Here is a 25,783-nt window from a genome sequence, read left to right as displayed (position 1 = left end):
TCACCAGATGGTCAATACAGAAATCAGATTGGTTATATTCCTTGCAGCTGAAGATGGAGAAGTTCTATACAGTCAGCAAAAACAAGACCAGGAGTTGACTGTGGCTCAGCTCATAAACTCCTTATTGCAAAATTCAGACTTTAAGAAAGTAAGGAAAACCATTAGACCATTCAGGTATGACCTAAATCAAATCCCTTACGATTATACAGTGGAAGTGACAAACAGATTCAAGGGATTAGATCTAACAGACAGAGTGCTTGATGAACTATTGACAGAGGTTCGTAACATTGTACAGGAGGCAGTGATCTAAACCATCCCTAAGAAAAAGAAATGCAAAAAGGCAAAACGGTTGCCTGTGGAGGCCTTACAAATAGCTGAGAAAAGAAGAGAAGTGAGAGGCAAAGGAGGAAAGGAAAGATATACCCATCTAAATGCAGAGTTCAAAAGAATAGCAGAGAGAGATAAGAAAGTCTTCCTCAGTGATCAATGCAAAGAAATAGAGGGAAACAACAGAATGGGAAAGACTAGAGATCTCTTCAAGAAAATTAGAGATATCAAGGGACTATTTCATGCAAAGATGGGCACAATAAAGGACAGAAATGATACGGGCCCAATAGAAGCAGAAGATATTAAGAAGAGGTGGCAAGAATACACAGAACTATACAAAAAAGATTGTCAAGACCCAGATAACCACGATGGTGTGATCACTCACCTAGAGCCAGACATCCTGGAGTGCAAGGTCAAGTGGGCCTTAGAAAGCATCACTAGGAACAAAACTAGTGGAGGTGATGGAATTCCCATTGAGCTATAGCAAATCCTAAAAGAAGATGCTGTGAAAGTGCTGCATCCAATGTGTCCGCAAATTTGGAAAACTCAGCAGTGGCCACAGGACTGGAAAAGGTCAGTTTTCATTCCAATCTCAAAGAAAGGCAATGCCAAAGCATGTTCAAACTACCGCACAATTGCATTCATCTCACATGTTAGCAAAGTAATGCTCAAAATTCTCCAAGCTAGGCTTCAACACTACGTGGACTATATCAGCATTAGAGTCATGGGTCAGATGTCAGGTTCACCATTTACTACCTGGGTAACCTTACTTTGGGGTTCCCCAATAGTTCAGCAGTAAAGAATCTGCCTGCAATGCAGGAGACATAGGTTCAATCCCAGGGTCAGGAAGAGTTCCCCGGAGGAAGAAATGGCATCTCACTCCAGTATTCTCACATGAAAAATCCCATGGACAGAGGAGCCTGGGGGCTATAGTCCATAGGGTGGCAAAGAGTTGGACACGACTGAGCATCTGACCTTGCTTATGCAAGATACTGAGCCTCTCTGTGTCTCAGTTTCGTCCTCACCTGTATATGCGGAAAACATCAATAGCACCTACCATACAAGACTGTTGGGGTAATTAAATACGTGATGACTTAGGTAGTACCTAGTACACAATCGGAGAAGGCAGTGGCAACCCACTCCAGTACTCTTGCCTGGAAAATCCCATGGACGGAGGAGCCTGGTAGGCTGCAGTCCATGGGGTCGCTAAGAGTCGGACACGACTGAGCGACTTCACTTTCACTTTTCACTTTCATGCATTGGAGAAGGAAATGGCAACCCACTCCAGTGTTCTTGCCTGGAGAATCCCAGGGACGGGGAAGCCTGGTGGGCTGCCGTCTATGAGGTCGCACAGAGTCGGACAAGACTGAAGCGACTTAGCAGCAGCAGCAGTACACAGTAGGTGCTATGCTTGCTATTCTTGAGAACAAAGTTATTCTCTCCAGGTGTGGAGGTTGACTGCGGGAGAATAGAGGACGCACCTGGCTGGGCTTTTTAGGTTAAAAACGGCTTGGGCTCAACAGCCCTCTCCCAGTCTCCCGAGCGTCAGGATGGCCTAAGGGCCTTCGCCCCGCCCAGTCCAGCTCCACCCAGCCCAGCCCCGCCCCGCCCCGCCCCGCCCCGCCCCGCCCCGGTCCGGCCCCGCCCCGCCCCGCCCCGCCCCGCCCCGCCCCGCCCCGCCCCGCCCGGTCCGGCCGAGCCCCTGCGCTAGTCTCGCGCATTTTAAAAGTGCGCGAGCTCCGGCGGAGACCCGGGGCCGGCGGTTGGTCGGGCGAAGCCATCTATTACGCTACGTGGGGGGAGGTAAAAGCCTACCCATCTACATTTTTTCTATTTTTAGCCTTTCTGGCCTAGGTGCTGGCCTCCTTATAGCCTTTAAGTTCACTCCCTGTGCTCAGACTGAGGGGAGGGGGGGTTCTGCCTCTCTGGGGAGAGGGTCGTTGTCTCTGTGCGGCGGTCCCCTCCACCTGCGGACGGGAAGCCGGTGGGAGAGGACGATGGCCGGAGGGGGGAGGAGGCGGCCCTAGCGCCATTTTGTGGGAGCGAAGTGGTAGCTGGGCTGCTCTTGGATTCCTCCTTGCTTCATTCTCCCTGTCGGGCTTCCTAGCAGCGGCCTAGCGGGTGAGTTGCAGATGCTTCTCACTGAGGACGCCCTGTGTGCCTCGGCTCCCGCGATGGGGCGGCCGCCGCCCCGGAAAGGGAGTCATGGGACCAGGCCTGCTGGGTCCTGCCGGAGCGGACTCGTGTGGGAGCGACGTTAGGGCCTGGCGCGGGGTGGCAGCCGGCGCCTGAGCTGGGGTGCTGGGCCCACGCAGCTGTGCAGCCCGAGGCAGCGGTTTGGCCTGGCTTCCCGGCGCGCGTATTGCTTTGTGCCTTCGTACTTTTGCACCGGGACGGAGTTTAGGGCCTGATACCCCAGCGGTCCCACCTCGGCCGCGCTTAGAAACTCCTCCCTCGGTTGTCACGCATTGGCTTCTGGGAGGCGGCGGCCCGCGTCCCGAAGAACCTGTCGCCGCTGTCCCTGCGGCTCAAGTTTGGAGAGCCTCTGGACAGCCCACAATCTGGAACAGGGAGGAACTTTTCCGTTGTTCTTTTCGGCTGGCTCACCGCTCCTATTCAGTCCTGAAGACTCAGCTTCTGCATCGCTTGTTTAGGGAAGTCACTTTGACACCCCTGTACACCCACACACACACGCACATCTCAACCAGCTTAGGTTCTCCCAAACACCCTCAGACTACTTTCCAGTAGTACTTATCACGATTGTAATAAAATAAGTACTTGCTTGCGATCTTTCTCCTGCTTTCCCCTTTCCCCCCCTCTCCCCCGCCTTGCCACTAGCATGCCATCTGAGACTAGTTTCACAGTGGCAGCGCTTGATGTATTGTAGGCATTCATCAAATACTTAATGAACTAGCGAGGCATTACATTTTAATAGCTATCCTTGCCTTTACTTTCTCGTTTTTCGGGGATAATCAACACCTGTAAGAATCCAGAGACCCGAGAATTTTTCTACAAGTTACAAAACAGTGACGTATAAATCAGCTGGGATAAGGAAACAGTTACGTTGACCACAATTGTTAAGTCATTTGTATCTCTTTTCCCTTTAAGAGAAACAAAGATGTCTGAATACATTCGGGTAACCGAAGATGAGAATGACGAGCCTATTGAGATACCATCGGAAGACGATGGGACAGTGCTGCTGTCCACGGTTACAGCCCAGTTTCCAGGGGCATGTGGGCTGCGCTACCGGAATCCAGTGTCTCAGTGTATGAGAGGTGTCCGTCTGGTAGAAGGAATTCTGCACGCCCCCGATGCTGGCTGGGGGAATCTGGTATATGTTGTCAACTATCCCAAAGGTTTGTTGCCATTTGGTTTTGCAGTGATCCTAAAGTATAGTTTGTATCTCATTCTCAAGCATAGATCATGGTCTCTTCGTGGTAAACCATCTCCTATTGCCCAAGTATTTCTTCAAAAGTTACTAACAGACAAGCTTGGAAGGCCACTAAATGAGTGAGAATTGGAATACAGAACATGTTTTTAAAACTATGTGTTTAAATAATTATCTGCACTAATTTTGCTGAACTAATGCCAAATTTAAGAAATTAAGAATGCTTTGCAGTTCTATCAGTCTGTTGAAAATAGTCTTCTGAAGTGCCTCAATATTTTGATTTGTTCTTAATCCTTGCAAGCTACATCATTCATTCAGCTAATCTTACTCCTTTTTTTTCCCCCCTTAAATGAACATCAGTTGCAATAGCCGAAATCTTGAAGTAATTCAGTCCTAATTATAGTTTTAGGTCTGGGCTTTTTCACTGTGTCTTATCAGTGATGGTTTTAATCTAAAAGGAAGCATGAAGATTTAGAAGTGTGCCAAGGAACTAAGTACATTTTATCAGTAGGTACTTTGTGCTAGTTGATAGATCTCTGTTACTTTTATTATAACTTTATATTGCAACAAAGGTGTACTCTTTGGTCAGTATTTAAGATGTTGCCTCAAGAGATTTTTTTCATGTATCAAGAAAAATTTTACTAGAATCAACTTGGTTTCTTTTAGTCTGCAGTTTCTTGATCCATTGGTTGTAGATAAATATTTACCCAAATTTTAAATGTCATTTAGATAGTAATGTATTGATGTAGGTTCATAGTTGTAACAAGTGTACCACCCTGGTAGGGGATTTTGATAATGGAGTGGGGCTCTGCCTGTGTAGAGGGAAGGGTATATGGGAAATATGCCTTCCTCAATTTAGCTGTGAACATAACACTACTCCAAAAAATGGTCTGTCTTTTGTCCACATGTCATTGAGTTTCTCTGCCCTTCCAAATACTGTTTGTTTTTTTTTAATAACCTTGTTTCTGTTATTATAAAGTTAATGTGAGTTTGATGTTGAAAGTTTGGACATAAAACAGAAAAACTGAAATCAGCCTTAAAAATCTATAACTGGAGATTACAGTTGCTAATTTTGTGGTAGTCAGATTATAGACATTAAAATAATCAAGGAAATATATTTAATAGGCACAAAGATAGCATCATGGTTTTTCAACCTTTTTTTTTCCTTAATGTATTTTAAAGTGAAAATAAAGGAACTTACTGTTTTGATACATCTTTTGAGAGGGGAGAACATACAGTTGTAATCTTGAGCTGTTACAGAACCAGAGGTTAGAATCCCCAGATTGGCTCCAGAAAAGCAACCGAGCCGCTTATTTAAGCCTTATTCTGTCCATGAGAGCTAACATCACTCTTTACCAGAAGTTTCCAGTGTCTTACTATTCCTAGAATGTTTTTGTTTCTCATTTCTGCATGAAGGGGGTGAAGTGTTTAAAGTGTTAAATGAATGTTCTAAAAGATTTCTGCTCATTTTGTTTAGATAACAAAAGAAAAATGGATGAAACAGATGCTTCATCAGCAGTGAAAGTGAAAAGAGCGGTCCAGAAAACATCTGATTTAATAGTGTTGGGTCTCCCATGGAAAACAACTGAACAGGATCTGAAAGATTACTTCAGTACCTTTGGAGAAGTTCTTATGGTTCAGGTAAGCTTTGATTTCACTTAACAGTTTTTCAGTGAATGAGCGTCCAGAACTCCTTGTTCTGGTGATGCTACCCTTCATGTTCAGTAGGTGATATTTTTAATATTTATTATATGTATGCATAATGGGTGCTGAAAAGAAATTTGGTTTATACTATTTCCCTTCATGTGTGTACTCTGGGTTGGTTATATGTGTGTGTAGATTTAGTGAATTTAAATGATTTTTTTTCTAGGTCAAGAAGGATATTAAAACTGGTCATTCAAAAGGGTTTGGCTTCGTTCGCTTCACGGAATATGAAACCCAGGTGAAAGTAATGTCACAACGACATATGATAGATGGACGATGGTGTGACTGTAAACTTCCAAATTCTAAGGTACTTTCTCTTGTTTTCTTTGCTTTGGCCATTTGTGGTGACAAACTTAATTAAAAGACACTGTAAAATAAAACATTACAGTTGGAAAATGTGGCAGGGTGTGTTCTTGAAATCTTTTGTTAAAAGTCTCAGGACCTTAATGCATGGTGAATATTTTATATATTTGTTTGAAATACTTAGTTTATTGCTCCTCTAGAATAAAACGTTATTCATTTTATTCTTTCTCTTGTTATTTAATAAATTAGCAATTTCTTACATAGTTACATGTGAACAAAGAATATGTTGATCTCGTTAGTGTTAACAAAGACAATTAGAATATGTTGATCTTGTTACAAAAGCCTTACTTATTCCAAGCAGGCAAGACTTGCTTATTTGGAACATTATCTTCTTTGCCAGGACATTTTTAATTCATCAACTTTCCTTAATCCAAATATACTTTCATCAGCTTTAAAATTAAAAGCATTGAAGTCTTAAAAGAAGATGTGCTAATACAAAAAAGAAGGGATGTACCTACTTTTTAAGCACTCACCTAAAGGAAAGGCAGATAGATTGTGTTACATCCTCCACCAGAATGCTGTTTTCATTGCTTGTAAAATATTTCTGATGGTTTTTCTTCCTTTCGATTTGATCAGCAAAGCCCAGATGAGCCTTTGAGAAGCAGAAAGGTGTTTGTTGGGCGTTGTACAGAGGACATGACTGCTGATGAACTGCGGCAGTTCTTTTGCCAGTACGGAGAAGTGGTAGATGTCTTCATCCCCAAACCGTTCAGGGCTTTTGCCTTTGTTACATTTGCAGATGATCAGGTATTTTTCTCTTAATAACTTTGCCCCAGTTAGGTAATTTCTGTTGAACATTGCCCTTCCAGCTAATTACCATCCTTATTAACTAAGCTCTCTGACCCTGTATTTGGGCCTGAATATTTGTGATAAACTCCTTAGGTATATTTTTAATACGTGACATTTAAGTGGGAGTGTTACACATCCTTTGAAAATGAACGGAAAAATCCCTGCTGCCATTACTAAAGCTAAAGGCTATTTTATGAGTTTAAATGAAATAAGTGCTCCTTGCTGATTTTTTTCTCCAGCGTAGATGATGGCTTGAAATCTAAGTTTTATTGCTACTTTGTATGAATCAACGGTTTAATCTCCTCTATTTACATCCCTTATTTTTTATAGGTTGCCCAGTCTCTTTGTGGAGAGGACTTGATCATTAAAGGAATCAGCGTACATATATCCAATGCTGAACCTAAGCACAATAGCAATAGACAGTTAGAAAGAAGTGGAAGATTTGGTGGTAATCCAGGTGGCTTTGGGAATCAGGGTGGATTTGGAAATAGTCGAGGGGGTGGAGCGGGTTTGGGAAACAATCAGGGTAGTAATATGGGTGGAGGGATGAACTTTGGTGCTTTTAGCATTAACCCAGCAATGATGGCTGCAGCCCAGGCTGCTCTGCAGAGCAGCTGGGGTATGATGGGCATGTTAGCCAGTCAGCAGAACCAGTCTGGCCCATCAGGTAATAACCAAAGCCAAGGCAACATGCAGAGGGAGCCAAATCAGGCTTTTGGTTCTGGAAATAACTCTTACAGTGGTTCTAATTCAGGTGCAGCGATTGGTTGGGGATCGGCATCAAATGCAGGGTCAGGCAGTGGTTTTAATGGAGGCTTCGGCTCTAGCATGGATTCTAAATCTTCTGGCTGGGGAATGTAGACGTTGGGTTACAGTTAGTTGGTATACTGGTGGGAATTCAAATTTTTCTAAACTCATGGTAAGTATATTGTAAAATAACATATGTAAGAATTTTCAAAATTGGTTTGTTCAGTGTGGAGTATATTCAGCAGTATTTTTGACATTTTTCTTTAGAAAAAGAGGAAGAGCTAAAGGAATTTTATAAGTTTTGTTACATAAAGGGTTGAAATATTGAGTGTTTGAACGTGAACTGCTGTTTGCCTGATTGGTAAACCAACACACTACAATTGATATCAAAGGGTTTCTCCTGTAATATTTTATCCCTGGACTGTCAAGTGAATTCTTTGCATGTTCAAAATGGAAACCATTGATTAGGACTACATTCTTTTCTCCTTGTTTTAATTTGAACCCCACCATATGGATTTCTTTCCTTAGGAAAATCTCTTCTTTGGAGATCATGGTGTCACAGTGGTTGGTTCTTTTGGTTTTTTTTTGTTTTTGTTTTAACACTTGTCTCCCTTCATATACAAAAGTACAATATGAAGCCTTCATTTAATCTCTGCAGTTCATCTCATTTCAAATGTTTATGGAAGAAGCACTTCATTGAAAGTAGTGCTGTAAATATTCTGCCATAGGAATACTTCTGTCTACATGCTTTCTCATTCAAGAACTCGCCATCACACTGCGCAGGCTGCGTCTTTGACGGTGGGTGTCCCATTTTTATCCGCTACTCTTTATTTCATGGAGTCGTATCAACGCTATGAACGCAAGGCTGTGATATGGAACCAGAAGGCTGTTTGAACTTTTGAAACCTTGTGTGGGATTGATGGTGGTGCCGAGGCATGAGAGGCTAGTATGAGCGAGAAAAGGAGAGAGCGCGTGCAGAGACTTGGTGGTGCATAATGGATATTTTTTAACTTGGCGAGATGTGTCTCTCAATCCTGTGGCTTTGGTGAGAGAGTGTGCAGAGAGCAAGGATAGCAAATAATGTACGAATGTTTTTGCATTCAAAGGACATCCACATCTGTTGGAAGACTTTTAAGTGAGTTTTGTTCTTAGATGACCCACGTTAGCTGAATGTGTTAAGTGAAACGATACTTGTATTTCCCCTACCCCTTTGTCAACTGCTGTGAATGCTGTATGGTGTGTGTTCTCTTCTGTTACTGATCTGTAAGTGTGGTAATGTGAACTGAAGCTGATGGGTTGAGAACATGGACTGAGCTTGTGGTGTGCTTTGCAGGAGTACTTGGAAGCAGAGTTCACCAGTGAGCTCGGGGTGTCTCAAAGCAGGGTGGAAGTTCTCATGTCTGTTAGCTACCCATAAGAATGCTGTTTGCTGCAGTTCTGTGTCCTGTGCTTGGATGCTTTTTATAAGAGTTGTCACTGTTGGAAATTCTTAAATAAAACTGATTTAAATAATATGTGTCTTTGTTTTGCAGCCCTGAATGCAAAGAATTCATAGCAGTTAATTCCCCTTTTTTTGACCCTTTTGAGATGGAACTTTCATAAAGTTTCTTGGCAATAGTTTATTTTGCTTCAAATAAACTTATTTGAAAAGTTGTCTCAAGTCAAATGGATTCATCACCTGTCATGCATTGACACCTGATACCCAGACTTAATTGCTATTTGTTCTTGCATTGTCCAAAGTGAAAAGTTTTTTTTGTTTTTTGTTTTTTCAAATCTAGTTTTTAATAAGTCTGGGTGACCACACCTAAAATGGTAAGCAGTACCCTCCAGCTTTTTCTTAGTGCCTCTGTGCATTTGGGTGATGTTCTATTTACATGGCCTGTATAAATCTCCATTGGGAAATCATCCTTCTAAAAATATTCTTATTTGAAGGAATGGGCAAAGCAATGTTAATTTAAAATGCTTTGTAGCAAAGCCTGTCAATTGAAATGAAGGGAATATCAGCACCTTTCTAGATGGGGATTTGAAAAGTGGAATTAATTGCAATAGGGATAAAGTAGAAGAAACCACAAATTATCTTGTGCCTGAAATCCATTAAGAAGCCTGATAGCTTTAAGAACTAGCCGGGTGGGTTGTCTGTCTGTGGAAGTGTTAAGTGAAAGGAGCTTTGTCTTCCAAAGGTGGGGAGATAGTATAATGTCGAATAAATCTACAAAACTCAAGACTCTCACGGTGCATTGTTAAGTATGTAAAAGCAATAATATATTGATTCTCTATTGTACTTAAAATGTAACTAACTTCTGTGAGAGTCAGCTCCTTTTCTAGTGGAAGAATGTACAGTTTTTGTGTTGATAATTTACCTAATGCCCTTATCTAATTAGATTATGATAAATAGGTTTGTCATTTTGCAAGTTATGTGTTTTAAACTTTTATAAATGAAGTCGTCTTTTAGGCTTATGGTCGCCACATTGTTTTATTCAGTTTCCTCTGTAAAGGATCTTGCGTTGTTTTAATTTTTTTTTCTGCATCTAAATTGCATGATTTCCAAACCCTGTACCATCTGAATTTTGCATTTTAGCACTTGCACTATTACTCAGCAGCAGTAACATGGTAACTTAAAATGGTATTCGGGGACCTCCAAAGACTAAACTGACAAGCCTTCAAGAAGCCCAGGGGTAAGTTAACTTTGTCAATGGCATGGTTTTAATCCCTTATTTACACTTGTATAAATCTAGTTACCAGTCTTAGAAGGCTTTCAATGTTGAGTAGCCTTCTATTAACATGTTTATGGTACTACATAGCTATGGGTATTTAATTCTACCCTAAAAAAAAAAAAAATTGAAGTTTAGAAGTAAACTATTTGGCAAAGATTTGTTTAAGTCTATTTGGTCATCTAAATGCATTCATTCTAAAAACTTTTGAACCAGTTGAATAAAAATTTTTGTTGCCACCACAGTTTAGTGTCTGGAGTCTTACTGGAAAAATACAGTTTCTTTTTTTATTTATGTGACAAAGATGCTGGAAAGTTAGCTTTAAAAAGTGAGTCTCTAGAAGTTGCACTTTATATGTACAAGAGAAGTTAGGTGAAATCACAGTGAATTTCTACATAATAATGGTGACTCTTTGGCTAGAATGAGGAATTTTGTTGAGTGTTAGGTATTAAAACTTTTTAGGGAGGCCAACTAAATGAAATTTTTTAAGGTTGGGTCAGGGCTTAAATTTTGTCCTTAGGAAAGATGTTAAGTACATAGTAATTCAGATGTATGTGATAATTAGAATAGTTTTTTGTTGTTGATTACTAGGAGAGCAACTCTTAACTGTGTATTTAAGTTCTGTACTCAGCTGTTGTATGATCTGTAATCTATTTTTAAGTGTGCCCAAGTATTTCATGTTCATTGTAAGAAAAAAAACACTACATTTATTAATAATACCGCCACTTATTTTTAATATATTTCATCTTATGAAAATGCCACTTTTGAATCAACTGTCTTCTGAATTTGAACATTATTTAGGTTATTTCCAAGTGCTAGGAATATTCTCACAGCTAAATTAAAATCTTAGCATTGTAATTACCAGGTCAAAGACTATGCATGCTTTTAAGACTTGTGAAATATATTGCCAAATTGTCCTTTAGAAAATCTGTTGTCTTTGACAATGTGAAATAGTGCCGTTCGTGTTCTTTGTTTGGCAGTTTTTTATAATTAAAAAATGATAGTGTTGGTTTTAACATGGAAATCAATCTATACATAGGCCAAAGTGTTGCTATTTCCAATTTATCTACCCAAGAAAAACATTCAAAGTAACTCCTGAACCAGTACTGCTGTAATATATAACATTCTCAGATCAATAAGAACAAATAGTTAAAGAACATGAATAGGAAATTTCATAGAAATGCAAATGGATAGTAGAAAAAGACACTGGACTTTGTTAAGTAAGTTAATGCAGATTTAATCCGAGTTTGTAATGGATTGGCCAAGATGAGTATCACTACAGTGGCTTATGTCCCCTTGAATCAAAGAGTTAAGTAGTGGAAGAGTGGCTAGTGGACACATGCCTGAAAGGCAGGCTCACCTGCAGTCTGGTTCAGTTGGGGTGGAATGGCAGCACTCCTGTTCATGTTTCTCAGGTCAATTTGCCACTAAGATCTTTTACGGGTATTTTTTAAAACAAAGAATCACGTACTAGCTGAAGACACAAAGTTAAAAATTACTATTAATGATGCTCTTGATCCAGGGAATGTAGTTTATGACTTTGGTGTAGACCCCATACTGATCTGCTTCCCCACAATTAATGGAACCCCAGGACACTATTCCTCCCACAAACCACTTCTGTGTCTCATTATCTAGAAACACTAAAGCCCCCCCACTGTCACCTCTACAGCTGTCCTTGCCCCCACTTTGCAAGCCAGCACAAAGCATGTTATCAGTTACCCTTCCCTCTGGATAGGACTTCTTTTCATAGGCAGCAGTACATTTTTGATGGTCAACAACTGGTATGCCAACAAACTTTAGATTTCTGGCAAGAAACCCTCTTTGGGTTAATCCCCATCCAGATGCAGTTCCAATGTCATTTGTCCTCATGAAAGATTCCGCTTCTTTTCTTGGCAAACAAATAGGCATGATGTTGCTGTTGATTGCAACTTTGTTCTTCAGTTTAATCAGTGCTATGTTGTTATTGTAACCAGCATCATGAATGTAACTTCCGTGTATAAAAATGGCCTCCGCCCAGGCTTGTGTATAATTAGGTGATATTCTCTTCAGGGCACCCATTCTAATCTGCAGGGAGGCAGCGTCTTCTCTTTGGTCATATACAGCATGAGCAGCTGTTAGGATCCAGTTGTCGTACAGAAGTGCACCTGCTGCCATAGTTTTACCTAGTAACAGCACTTGCCAAGGAAAATAACCAAGCTTTGCATTTTGTCCTCCATATATACGACCTTCTGTAGTACGGGTGGATATTCCACACACTGGGGAAAGAAGCAGATGTATAGAGGCTTTACAGAAACCTGATGGTGTTTTTCTCCAATTATTACCACTTTGGAGTTGTCAATTACTCATGTTTAATGTCAGCCAAAAATTGCATCACACGAATTGGTGTTTGTCCACCTGTACAGGCAAGTGAGTATAGTATATATGTTTTACTGCTCAAAACATTGTTCAAAGATCGATAAAACCATTTGGTATTTTTTAGCTCCTCAGAAAATGAGGTGAGTGAAAATTAATATGTAGAAACTAATTTGTTTTGCCAAAGTAACTTGGTCTCAGGACTGGGAATGTGTTCGGTAGGGCTAACAGGAGTTGTCTGAGCTGGTGTGCGCAGGAAGTGAAAGTAAATAACCTCTCCATTGCTTCTGTTTTCCTGCTTGTAAAATGGAGTATCTACAATGTAGTTCTGGGAAAGCAGGAACTAGGGTCAGTATCATAGGATTTGCAGACTCCTTTCACCTTTGAACATTTAAATGTTTTAAAAATGAGAATGTTACAGTTGTAGCCAGGAACCTTCAGGTTCAGAAATTATTTCTGGTCTAGTTGTTCCTTCCAGACACTAGACTTTACTGTATATTGCTAACTAAATATGCTTATTAATGTAGCAAATCTGTTTCCTGTTGTGGCAGAATACTCTTAGGAAAGCTTATAAACATTGTGTCAACTGAGAAGACTAAACCCAGTAACGGGTAATGGATATATTATTACTTTTCTGATTTTTCTTCTTCTTTGTCAACTATATCTTCAGAGCCAATTCTGGTAAAAACTTTTTCTGAGTACTATTAAAAGGCAAATTGCATTAATGTTTAACAACTAGATGTCATTGGAAACAATTGCTTAGGGAAATAATGAGGTTATTAGCTTTGGGTTTTAATAGCATTTCTATAGGGAAGAAAAGTAACAGAAGAACTCGTGTTTATAAATGTATAGATGGTTCAAGATAATTGTAAGTATTTAATTATTTATGCTTGCCTAGTTGTAAGGTCAAAAATAATCAAATGACTGATGCAGTCAGGACCTAACAAACCTCTCCACATGGAAAGGGGTAATGAGAACATATTACTTGGAAATAATAAGTTGGTCTAAGAGCCAAGTGCTGAAGTTACATTTCTGCCTACACAGCTAAAGCGCTACTTACTGTCTTCTACCCAGTTCTACTTTCCATCAATTACAAATCTCTTGTATAAATGTATCCATTACCAGGCTCACAGACTGGGAGTGATTTTTCTCTTTTGGAGCTCGTCCAGAATCCATCAGCCTCACACACATATTTACCTGCAAATCATTGGAAAAACAAAAATGTTTAACTGCATGTAAAAGGTGGTTGTCATTTGCTTGAATACCCCCTTGAAAAATGTTGATTCTTGAGCATCAGTGGGAAATAGAGGTTCTGAATAACCGTTTTACATGATTTCATAAATAGGAGGTCTCTGCATTACCATGTTTGCTTGCAAAGTGGAAACCTTTTAGACGTGTAACTTGAATATGTATCAAGATCTCAAGTGCTTAATGATAAGGTTTTGACTTGTTAAATTAAACCATTTGGAATATATTGTGTGTTTGTGGTAGTCATTTACTAGATAAGATCTGTTTTCAGATTCTTGCAAATTGACATTAAAGTCACTTCAGCTGCAATATTTCACTTAGCAGGTGGGAGACGTGCCTTTTAATCTTTTGCCTAGCCTTAGCCAAAAATGTTGGGTAAGTTTATTTTCAGATCATGAGGGCTTAGGTTCCAAATATTACCCACCCCCAACTTGGAACAGTTTGCTTACCATCGTTGGTTGTCATCGTGTAGAACTCATTACAGCGGTATTTAACCACAGCCCTGTACGTGGTCACAGCAGGACCTGTGATGTACTCCACCTGGCCACTGGGTAGATCGTCAGGAGGGCCACAGTCCACAACTAATAAATAATGGGAGAGGGAAGTCAGTTTGTACTGAATTCTAACATTAAAATGATGTGTGGAGATTGTGATGGTGGTTGGCTGTGTGGTGCTGCAACCTGAAGGCACGTTCAAGGTGGACATCATTTCATCTCTGAAAATGAGCATCACCTTAAGTGTGGTTTTAAAGTGTCACTCCTATCCCTCACTAAACGGCTAGATTGAAGTGAAGGCCCTGGGCAAGGAGGGTAGGATGCTTTCCCTAAAGGAAGGGGATTTGAAACCACTTGGACTTCCTTAGCATTCCCACATGTAAAAAAAGTGGTTGGCGTTTATTGAATATCTCCTCGTGCAACAAAATAGCAACAGAAGAAAACAGCATGGCGTGCAGGTGGCATGTACAGTCTGGCTCCATGTAAACTGGTGCAATTTGATTGGCCTTAAAGGTAGAACAATACAAAGACGACTGAAAGGACTCAGCTTGTTATGATCCTTAGCTTTTTAGAAGACCTAGAAGTCATGTTACCTTGAGTGTGGGTTGGAATTCATACCTGTTTGGACATTTATGTGAAATAACTAACCCGTTTGTGAGAAAGTGGTATCAGTCTAAAAGTCATAGTTTTGTACACAATAAAACATTGTTGATGTATTTCTGTGGATACTAAAAAAATAATACTTGGTTTTCAGCAACTTAATAGCAGTGTATCTGGCTCTATGCCAAGTGCTTAGTCCACATTGTCTATAATTTCTCCACAGGTAATATGCCCATAACCACAGAAGTGGCAGAATCAGGGCTCACACCCATACCTCTTACTCCAACACTCCCTTCAGTGCCAACTCTTCTTTACTGTTTTTTAAACTAAAAATTGGTAGTATATTGGTGGTATATTCTGACAGGTATATAAATTTTAGAGATGAAAATATTTAAATTCCCCTAGGAATTTTGTAGAAACCGTTGAACAAGATATGTGAAGATATAGGTACAGAGGTATTAACTACAGCATCTGTAATGGTAAAAAACGAAATAAAGATCGCATGGACTGAAAATCATAGCTCTCATGGAATACTAGACACTCATTAATAAGAATGAGCAGCTCTGTTAGTACTTGAATTGATGTGGAAAGTAGCCCAGCAATTAAGGAGGGAAAGGGTAAACTGCAGTCAGATTTGAGAATCCCACTTTGGTTCAAAAGTATGTAATAGTGAAATACATTAGTATGAATAGCATAGGAGATAACGAATGTGAAGGAATGGACCCCAGTGTCCTAAAGGTATCAACAGTTTGAGGATTTGGGCAAGAGAGGTTTTCACTTTTTTTGTTTTGTAAATTTGTTACTCCCACTACCATTGATGCTTTTGAACTGGGGTTGTTGGAGAAGACTTGAGAGTCCCTTGGACTACAAGGAGATCAGTCATTGGAAGGACTAATGCTGAAGCTGAAACTCCAGGACTTTGGCCACCTGATGTGAAGAACTAACTCATTGGAAAAGACCCTGATGCTGGGAAAGATTGAAGATGGGAGGAGAAGGGGACGACAGAGGATGAGATGGTTGGATGGCATCACCGACGAGATGGATGTGACTTTGAGCAAGCTCCAGGAGTTGGTGATGGACAGGAAGGCCTGGCATGCTGCAGTCCATGGGGTTGCAAAGAGTCAAACACAGCTGAGTGACTGAACTGAACATGTAACAATTCATTAGATACATGACTCAGTTCATAAAATGGTAATGGACATTGTCATCCCAGTTTGATGTGGATATATGTCTGTGTGTATGTATGTGTATATACACATACACATACCACAATTATCTGCATCAAGTGGTGGCCTGAACATGTTTGCATGTGTGATATACGTAATTGAAGAGATATACACCAAAATAGCAACAGTGGTTATACTCTGATACAGTGGGATTATGAGTATTACAATGTAATTTTTCTCTATTCCCCATCTTTTTTACTTAGTACTTTTGCATATACTAAAGCAAATACTTTTCCTAGTAGCATGGTCCCATTTTAACTGCTTAAGAGTACACCTAGACACTGGGTAAGACAAGCATACTTAGAATCCAAGCCCTGATAAAATCATTTTCTAAAAAGACCAGAAGCAGTAGTGGCAGAAGCAGCTGCGGGCGATGTGGTCACACATACGTACTGCTGCACACTGGCATCGGTCGGTCCCAAGACCCGTCTTTCTGACAGACTGCAGCAAATGATTTCAGAGGTAAATTACCCTAAAGAGGAATTGAGAAAATATTAATTTCCTTGTTTTCATCATAAAGCACTCCACAGTAGTTCCTCTTCTAGTGTTTCGAGAGATGCTCCCAAGGAGGGTGATGAACCCACATGACACAGCCCAGCTACCTTGATACATGTGTGTGCTTGGTGATGTCTTCTTGCGTGTGTCTCTCAAAGATGTTGACCTCTTGCAGCAGTTTTTGCTTTTGCTTTCCATTTTAATCCAAGAACATGTCAGATTTCAAGTTCCTGCTGATGCTGCACCATTTCTTTAAGTGCCAAAGGGTAATGGTCAGAAGTCTGGGGAAGGTCAGCCTGATCAGGCATGGAATGAATGTGTCTGGATTTTTCTACCCTGCAGCTATTAGCTGGAGGAAAGTCATTTAAAATACTTCGTTAAACTTCACAAGGGTGTTTTCTCTCAGTTCCATTGCTAATATCTAGAGGGACATTTTTACATTGAGATATTTTTCTAAAATGGACTTTAAATGAAAGAAGGTGGCTTTGACAGAAACTTTATGCTTTAAAGGAGAGCAGGATGATTTTTTTTGTTTGTTTCATCAGAGACTGAACAGGAAATACTAAAAAAAGAGAGGGAGACTTCGCTGGCAGTCCAGTGGTTATGGTTAGGACTTCAAGGTTTCATTGGGGAGCCACAAGCTACGAGGTATGGCCAAAAAAAAAAAAAAATTATATATATATATATATATATATATATATATATATATATATAAATCTTTAAAGATAATGGCTGATAAAACTAGATGTTAAATAGATGTTTATTTAAAAAGAAAAACTAAACAGGTTTGCAGTTCAAGGAGCTATGGTAAGAGCCCGCCCAGAAGTTTGCGAACTGAGGAAAGTGTCTCACTTTTCCCCGCTCCACAGGACTGGATTGCATAGCCAGCTATCATTTCAGTGTTATTACTTTTTACCATTGGGATTCAGTGACAATTTTGAAGAACATAAAGAGGACATGTTAATCTCCTACCTGAGCCCCTAAAGCAACACACTAAGCATTTTTTGAAATTATCCTCCCTCTCCCTTAACAGTGGTCACTGTTTATAACTCTGCAGAATATACTGTTTCCAAGGGCCGTTTAATTTTTTGTAGGCCCAGGAGTTGTTTCAGGTAAAGGTCATTTGACCATGAGGAGGAGTTTGATTATAGCAAGGTGGTAACATAGAGCACAATGGCAAACATTTCAGCGGCTTTACCAGGAGCTGCAGTAATGTGTATGAACTGAGAAAGGTGTTCATTTATATCACCAGCTCTCCCCAAGACAAAGCTTTTTTAAATAGCAGAGTTCTGGGACTTCCTGGTGGTTCAGTGGTTAAGAATCCTCCTGCTAATGCAGAAGATGTGGGTTCAATCCCTGTTCTGGGAAGATTCCACATGCTGCAGGGCAATTAAGCCCTTCATCCTTGTGCTCAAGAGCCTGTGCTCACAGCAAGAGAAGCCTCCACTATGAGAAGCCCACACACTAACTAGAGAGTAGCCCCCAGCTTGCTGCAACTAGAGGAAACCTGAGCAGCAAGGAAGAACCAGCACTGCTAAAACAAATTAATTAGTATTTTTAAAAATAGAATTCCTAAGAATAGAAATTTTTCTATAGCCATTTCTCAGCAAATGTATCATTTCTTTGAATTTTATTGTTTAATCACAGGGAAAAGAAACCACCATGCTGACAGCTGTTTTCCCATCTTCCTTTCACATACTTGCTGATATAAATATGTATTCATTTAAAAACCATCAAGATTGTGGTTGCAGTTAGCAGTTTTATATTAACTTACTTGCAGAAGTTCATAACCGGTCTCGCAAAAGACGGAGAAGTGGTCTTTCAGGATGTATTTGGCTTGCACAGGGGAGATGCGGCCATTAGGTGGCGCCAATGGATCAGGGCAAGGCTCAGCTGAGCAAGGAAATGAGACGTATGGGTTTGGCTGTGGTCTACAGCAGGCAAGTCTGAATTGAGCAATTAAAAGTTCTTGATTTGTAAGTGAAACACTTATTGTGTAGAGAGAGCTTTCCACAAGTGGGATAGAGTTCTTAAGATTTAAATCCAAAGGCAAGATTAAATTTTCCATTGCTTACTGTACAAATTAGGATTTGTTGTCTGGCCTGGGCTTCAGCCAAAGTGATGGAAAGAAAGTCAGGCATGCAATAAGGGAGCATGGTCATGGCAAAGGGCGTGTCTGCTCCCCACCAGGGGCCTCACACACACTGCAGAGAACTGGGGAATGTAACAGTGGCGGTGGGGGCGGGGGTGGAGAAGAGCTGGACCACATGCATTCAAATCACAGGAAAGTCTCAGTTTCCTCATCCATAAGCCTGATGAGACTGTTTGCTCACCTCCTGGGGCTTTGTGAGGACTGAGTGTAAAGCACAGACGAACGTGCTTTGCTAATAAAGTGTTAGTCGCTCAGTCGTGTCCTACTCTTTGCGACCCCATGGACTGTAGCCCGCAAGGCTTCTCCATCTGTAGGATTTCCCAGGCAAGAATACGGGAATGGGTTGCCATTTCCTTCTCCAGGGGATCTTCCTGACCCAGGATGTGAACTCAGGTCTCCTGCATTGCAGGCGGATTCTTTACCGGCTGAGTCACCAGGGAATAAGCACTGGAAGGGGATCAGTCCTGGGTGTTCTTTGGAAGGACTGATGCTAAAGCTGAAACTCCAATACTTTGGCCACCTCATGCGAAGAGTTGACTCATTGGAAAAAACTCAGATGCTGGGAGGGATTGGGGGCAGGAGGAGAAGGGGACGATAAAGGATGAGATGGCTGGATGGCATCACTGACTCGATGGACATGAGTTTGAGTGAACTCCGGGAGTTTGTGATGGGCAAGGAGGCCTGGTGTGCTGCGATTCATGGGGTTGCAAAGAGGCAGACACGACTGAGTGACTGAACTGAATTGAACTGAACTGAAGAGGTGGTTGCAGCCAGGGAGCCCTCCCAGCAGACCTCGTGGCTCAGAGCCAGACTGGCACCTGGGAAGCCTCTCCTGTCCCTCATGAGCATGTGCCCACAGGGCTCAGGACTGGCTTCCACTTTGGCCCCCAAACCCTGGCCTGTTGTCACCCCGTGGCTTCAGCCCATCCCCCATGGCTGACAATCCCCCAAGGCCACCCCTCAGCCCACGCAGGCCATTTGCCTGTCCTCCACTTCCTCCAGCAGCCGATCTCTATGTCTCTGGGTGACTCTCAGTCCCAGGCAGGCCCCTGAGTCTCCAGGGACATCTCAGGGCTTACTGAGACTGTCTTAATCCCAGGCCAGGGTCCTGCTGACACCCTCCTTCACACACACTGCCAGGCTGTGTGCCGGCCCCTTCTCACTCAGCAGCCTGGCAAACCTGACTTTTCCCTCCTACTCGCTCTGAAACCAGTACTCCAGGTTTAGAAATTTTATTACTTTGACCCACAGGAAAACAAAAGGCTTTTAAAAAATGAAATGTTTGGGACTTCCCTGGCCATCCAGTGGTTAAGACTTTACCTTCCAGCACAGTGGGGTGTGGGTTCGATCCCTGGTCAGGGAGCTAAGATACTATATGCCTCGGCCAAAAAAACAGAAACAGAGGCAATATTGTGGCGAATTCAATAAAGACTTTAAAAATGGCCCACACCCCCCCCAAAAAAAAGGCTTCCCAAAATGCTGGTCTCTGCCCTCCTGACCAGGCTCTCATTCTTTCCCACATGTCCAACAGAGGCGGCCCAAAGGTTAATCTTTGTTAATCCAATCTTCTCATTTTAAAAATTAATACCTCCTTCACACACACCCCATGCCTTCTACATTAGCCCACCAACCCCCACCTTTCCACGGAGATGTTATCCTTCATTAGATAATTGAGACATTATATCTCAGCAAAGTTACTTTAAGAAGCTCAGTGTCACATGGCCAGGAAGCAGGTGGCACTACAGCTGGGACATCAGGCTGGGCAGCCTGACCCTCAGCCTGCACTCTCAGCACAGCTTGGGCTGCAAGTATTTTGCTTTGGAGTTTCTCCAGTTCAGTTACTCGGTCCTTCCAAAAATATCCTGAGAGACCAGTTGGCTGAGAGTGTCAACTCTCAGGGGGACAGTCACATCCAGTGGTCAGTGCCCAGAAGATGGGGGACTTGGACTTGTGTCTAAGGAGGAAGTACCAAGAACCATCCAGTGTGTGAGGGTCTGTCATGAGGAAGAGGTGGGGAAAGCCCAAGAGGCCTGGAGAGTGGAGGCAGATCAGGGAGGCAGAGTGTAGCCCCAGCTGCAGATGCCCTGTCCAAACCCTCTGTGATGGGAGCCCCCATCTCTGCCCACCCCATCACACCCACTGCAGCTTCACACCAAGAAAGATGGAGCCTCTGTGCTTTTGCACATAACAGTTCCCTTGCCCTTGGGACAACACCCTTCCATATTCCTCCTTTTGCCTCTCCCTTCTCCCCTGAAGCAGGTTTTAAGACCCTTGTGTGACAGGTGTCTTCCCTACACTCAGAGGGAAGCCTTATCACCAAAGACAAAGGGATGCCAAGAAAAATCCTAACAAACAAGGCTGGCTACATTTGAGTCATTGAAAGGACTGAGGCTGAAGCTGAAGCTCCAACACTCTGGCCACCTGATCCCACGAACTGACATTGGAAAAGACCCTGATGCTGGGCTTTCTCAGGGTAGGAGAAGAAGGGGACGGCAGAGGATGAGATGGTTGGATGGCATCACCGACTCGATGGACATGAATTTGAGCAAGCTCCAGGAGTTCATGATGGACAGGGAAGCCTGGCATGCTGCAGTCCATGGGGTCGCAAAGAGTCGGACATGACTGAGTGACTGAACAAGTTTCCCCCAGTTCACCACCCTTTATATTCCTCAACCTGTCACACTCCTTAGCAGACCCAGCACAGAAGTACACAGCTGTCTCTCTGGGTCTTCATTTCCTTAGGAAGGCACCTGTGCCATGTAAAGCGTGGAGTGTGTGTAGACTGTTAAGTCACTCAGTCGTGTCCAATTCTTTGTGACCCCACGGACTGTAGCCCAACAGGCTCCTCTGTCCATGGGATTCTCCAGGCAAGAATGCCGGAGTAGGATGCCATTCCCTTCTCCAGGGGCTCTTTCTGACCTAGGGAGTGAACCCAGGTCTCCTGCATTGCAGGCAGATTCATAGCATCTGAGCCACTGGGAAGCCCTAGTGCCACATAAAACTTACATGAACAAGTATACTTTTTCCCATTAACCTTTCAGTCTGCTTTTCAGACTCAGCCAGGGACACTGAGCAGGTAGAGAAAAAATTGTCCCTTCCCAGTTTCCGGGGCCCAGCCAGGAAGAGTTCCATCCCTTGTGGTTCCTTGATGCTTCTGGAAGAGCCCCTACCTGCCCTCACCTGTGCTGTTGTATCGGACCTTCCAGCCCATGTGGTCCCCCGACTGATCGGTGGTAAAGGTGATGGTCACGGTATTGCTCTTGGTTTCAATCCTGCTGGGCAATGTCTTCCCACAGAACGGGCCGTATTCCGCCTTGTCTGTTTGAATCTGAAAACAGAGAGGTACCCGTCACCCCAGGACCTACCGGGCCAGGGTGAGGTGGGGGCCAGAGGAACCAGACCTTGAGGGAGTCGTAGGGGCACAGGGTCTCGGGGTGCGTCTCCACGTCAAAGGACTCCACAAAGTCCAAGATGACATGGAATCCCTCCTCCAAGTGGATGCTGTAGGTGCAGCTGGAGAGCTTGGGGTATGGCTGCGGGTATTCAGGGCTGCTGAGCTCCCCAGACCGGGCAGTGAAGACCTGGTCGGAACACAGGGCTGGGGAGAGGGGGGAAGACAGGCACGGTGAGCCGGGCACAGAAGCCTGGCTCAGGCTACTGGTCGAGCTCAGACACCAGCCCCAGAAGCCCCTCCAGAGACTGGACACTCCACCCAGGGGCTGAAGGGACAGTTTAGGGAGGGGCTTCCTCTGGCTTCCAGGCTTTAGCTGACACCCGCGACACTTGAATGTACATTCTCTGGGGCTGCACTCCCACACCCCCAGGGAAGGTGGGGGCCCTAGGCCAAGGCTTCTGTTGCAGGAATCACTGGGCCAGAGTCCCAGTTCCAGGAATGAGGGGTGTGGGATCTGCCCAGGGGAAGGAGGCACCAAGAGAAGAGAAGGGGACTTTCCTTATTCCCCAGGAATTGGGTGGGGAGTGGATGGGAGGAGGGATATCTCCTTGGACTGAGGGTCACCCACCCACCCCTGACTCTAGCAACCCCCAAGTTCATCTCCCCCAGGCTTGGCCAGTCCAGCCCAGCCTCCCTTGGGCCCTCCCCCTGCCCACCTTCCCTGGATCAAGACAGGGGGGCAGTTGAGGGAAGTTCAAGTCCATATTGATCACAGATGAGTCTGGTGCCCACATTCCCCACTAAAACAGCTGATTCTGCCTTTGAAGAGGGAAGTCAGCATCACTCATGGGAGGGTCCTGTCCCCCTCCCCCAGGTGGTGGTGGGGGGGACATTTCAGGAAGTAGGAGCCCAGCACTGCCTTTCTTCTACGTGGCTGCTTCCCAGGGTACAGAGGCAGTCAGCCCCAGATGTGGGGGACCAGATTACCTGTCAGTGAGTTGATGGGCAATCAGTTTCCATCCATCAAAACCTCCCTGGCCTCTTCTGCTCTGGGTCAGGCTCCCCCCAGCCCAGCACACACAGGACCTGAATTGCCCTCTGAACAGGAAGTGGACCCAAGGATGCTCTGAGCCCAGTCCTTGGATTCCTGGTAGGGGAGCAGCAAGAGCTTGGCTGCCCTGTGGAAACTCAGGCAATCCTATGCCCCTCTCTGGACCTCAAGGCCCCACCATCAAAACAAGGGTGGAGGTAGAGCAAGCCCTTCTGGGAAAGACGCCTGTGGCCCCATGGAGGGGACCACCCCACCAACTGGGGCCCCTCAGACTGAGATGAGGGTGGAAGAGGAGAGGGGCCAGGAAGCACATCACAGCCCTCCCCCACTGTCCCCCCAGAGACAGGCAGCAGGTGGAGGTGGAGCCACGTTTATTGTTAGGTCCAAGGGGGCGGTCAGTGGGGGCTGCAGGCAGCAGCAGACTTGCCCAACCCAGACGGGAGCTGGAGGGGAGGTTAGAGGCTCTGCTCTGGAAGAGAACAGAGACAGGGAGAGACACAGGGGAGGGATGGCTGAGCAGGGGGCGCAGAGTCAGCTTCGAGGGATGCGGCTGCTCACTCCCCAGGGCACCGGCTGGTTTTCCATCCAGGCCTCTGGCAAAGGCGCAGAGGGGCATCCAGGCAGTGGAGGACAAAGGGGTTGGCTGGCTGGGCACCAAACAGCAGCTTTGAGCAGGCCCTGCCCTCACCCTGAGGTTCCATGAAGGGAAGCTTGTGTGAAGCAGGCCTGGGGCCCCCCACTCCTCCATCCTGGAGCCCCCCACCCCAGGGAGGGTAAGCCAGGTACAGAGTAAGGGCCTAACACATGCTCACCAAGTGAATGAGCTGAAGGGGATGAGAGTGAGCCAAGGACAGGGCAGAGGTGGGTGAGGAATTGGAGAACATGGGTAAATGGATGGATGGATGTGTGGATAGATGGACGGATAGATGGATGGGTGGATAGACAGATAGATGGATATATGGATGGGTGATAGATGGATAGATGGATGGATGGATGGGTGAGTGGACAGATGGACAGTTGGGTAGAGGATGAATGGGTGGATGGTGAGAAGGGACAGAAGACCAAGAAGGGGCCACCACCTAGGAGAAGTGTCTAGAGGGCCAAGGCCAGTGGTCCCTCCAGTCGCCTGGGCAGAGCAACTGTGGCCTTGAGGAGCCAGTGGTATCTTGGGGCAGAGTGGGGGCTGGGCCAGGCATAGTGTCCCCCTTTTCCCCTTTCAGCTGTGGCTCACCTGAGCAGGTGCGCTTGTTCCTGTGGAGAACATAGCCCACACGGCAGGAGCAGTAGAAGCCGCCCAGGTGGTTGTGGCAGTGGTGGTCGCAGGTGGGGGCCTCTCCTGGGGGCACCTGGCACTCGTCAATGTCTGGGGGAGGGCCAGGCAGGCAGCAGGAAGGGAGAGGGGATATCACTGAGGTCTGGGCTCGGGCTCAGAGGCCCCCAGCCTCACAGCTGCCCTGAGAGGAGCCTCCTCGGGAATGGAGGTGGCTTGTGCCCGCCCAAGTGCTAGCGGCCAAACAAAGGTCACTGTGGCCTTCCTGCAGCAGGTGGAGGGAGACCTCAATTTCACCCTTTTTAAACCAATGAAGGTGAAGCATCCTGCTCCATGTAGCCAGGCCAGCACAGGGAGCGGCCTACAAGGGAACCCGGTGGGTATGCCTCTGTACAGGTTTCACTGAACTCTTAGAGCAGCCTCAGGACAAACACAGAGAGGTTGAACCACTTGCCCAAGGCCACACAGCAAGTCCCTGCAAGAGCCAGAATCTGAAATCAAGCATCGAAGTCCACATGCAGACCCAGTACTCAAGCCAGCAGGGCTTCACCTGCCCATCTGCAAATGGGCTCACCTGGCCCTTGCATCACAGGAGCCCCTGAGGATGTCCCTGGCACAGAAGGGCATTCAGTCTTAGCACCTGGCACCCAAGGGGGGCTTAGTTTAGAGCAGAGATCATGGCCTGTTAGGGATATTTGCATTGTGATGATGTCAGACCAGGTGTGCACTCTTCTCCTGCTGGTCTGGCAAGAAGCCAGCCTCAGGGACCAGAGTGGGGGTGGGGAGGAGACCAAAGGGAGGACCAGTCTAGCCTGAGACCGAATCCCGCCCCCACAACCGGCCTCCTCCCCTGCTCACCCTCTGCAGAGTAGAAGGCCTCGAAGCCTGTGAACTGCTTCTCGTTGGAGTAGTCGGAGCGGAAGGTGACATCCAGGCTGGAGCCCGGTGAGTAGAAGGTGTCGTTGCCAGGCGCCCGCTCTGTGTCTGTGCTCTCCGAGCCACACAGCGTGGCCAGCTCCTTGGTCCCGGCGCTCAGCTGGGGGGTTCGGGGGTCACGGGGAGCAAAGGCGCGACGCCAGGCCTGACTACCCTCCCACCCTCCGAGGTCAGACCCTGCTCCCAGGTGTCCCATCCCCCCGCCTGCCCTGTTGGCACCTTGACAAAGTCATACTCGCACAGGTAGGAGGGCTCCAGCTGGAAGTGGGTGAAGTAGAGGCGCAGGCGGTAGCCGGGGGGTGCCGTCAGGGCCCAGCGCCGCTCCTGGTTGTTGGCGTACTTGTCGGGGAAGCCGGGCGATGCCAGGCGCCCGAACACTGGTTTGGGCCACTGTGGCCCCGAGGACGCAGCCGCCAAGCCCCACAGCAGGCCCAGGAAGACCAGCAGCCTGAGGGCGGTGCAGGGCAGGGGCGGTGAGGCCTGCTCTCAGCCCTCACCCCTGCCAAGCAGGTCCTGGGGGCTTCCACCCACCTCAT

The 25,783-nt window shown here is 45.0% G+C and overlaps 2 protein-coding genes across 12 annotated transcripts in view; one reads left to right on the top strand and one right to left on the bottom strand.

The window, feature by feature from the left end:
* The window catches only part of TARDBP (TAR DNA binding protein), a 202,564-nt gene extending 192,291 nt beyond the window's left edge, over positions 1-10,273 (top strand). The window contains exons 2-9 of one of the 11 annotated variants that reach the window (XR_008714947.1): positions 2,080-2,130; positions 3,436-3,683; positions 5,193-5,356; positions 5,586-5,726; positions 6,359-6,529; positions 6,902-7,028; positions 7,977-8,116; positions 9,897-10,273. Coding sequence is in view for 7 of the 11 variants with exons in the window: in XM_055582328.1 (XP_055438303.1) it covers positions 3,446-3,683; positions 5,193-5,356; positions 5,586-5,726; positions 6,359-6,529; positions 6,902-7,432 (1,245 nt within the window). In the remaining 4 variants the exon portion in view is untranslated. Of the gene's footprint in view, positions 1-2,079; positions 2,131-2,189; positions 2,449-3,435; positions 3,684-5,192; positions 5,357-5,585; positions 5,727-6,358; positions 6,530-6,901; positions 8,768-8,850; positions 8,972-9,096; positions 9,131-9,896 lie in introns of those variants that run through there. The other 10 variants (XR_008714944.1, XR_008714946.1, XM_055582335.1 and 7 more) reach the window with 10 other exon arrangements.
* A 1,148-nt stretch (positions 10,274-11,421) lies between these two features.
* Positions 11,422-25,783, bottom strand: MASP2 (MBL associated serine protease 2). Its single transcript, XM_055583783.1, has 11 exons — positions 25,779-25,783; positions 25,467-25,695; positions 25,170-25,347; positions 24,273-24,404; positions 21,998-22,194; positions 21,777-21,924; positions 18,219-18,337; positions 16,343-16,421; positions 14,079-14,210; positions 13,504-13,578; positions 11,422-12,284 (listed from the first exon to the last, which is right to left on the bottom strand). The coding sequence occupies exons 1-11, from the start codon at positions 25,781-25,783 to the stop codon at positions 11,518-11,520; spliced, it is 2,061 nt and encodes a 686-aa protein (XP_055439758.1). The 3' UTR covers positions 11,422-11,517.

This window comes from Bubalus kerabau, chromosome 5 (assembly GCF_029407905.1).
Source record: "Bubalus kerabau isolate K-KA32 ecotype Philippines breed swamp buffalo chromosome 5, PCC_UOA_SB_1v2, whole genome shotgun sequence".
NCBI classification, from domain to species: Eukaryota; Metazoa; Chordata; class Mammalia; order Artiodactyla; family Bovidae; genus Bubalus; species Bubalus kerabau.
The sequence above is the reverse complement of the archived record's forward strand: the minus strand, read 5'-3'. Positions and strand labels throughout refer to the sequence as shown.

Coding starts and splice junctions, on each gene's coding strand:
- MASP2 (XM_055583783.1), bottom strand. Junction 16,422..18,218: donor CCGGTTATGAACTTCTGCAA/GTAAGTTAATAT, acceptor ATTCCTCTTTAG/GGTAATTTACCTCTGAAATC. Junction 13,579..14,078: donor CACGATGACAACCAACGATG/GTAAGCAAACTG, acceptor AATGATTTGCAG/GTAAATATGTGTGTGAGGCT.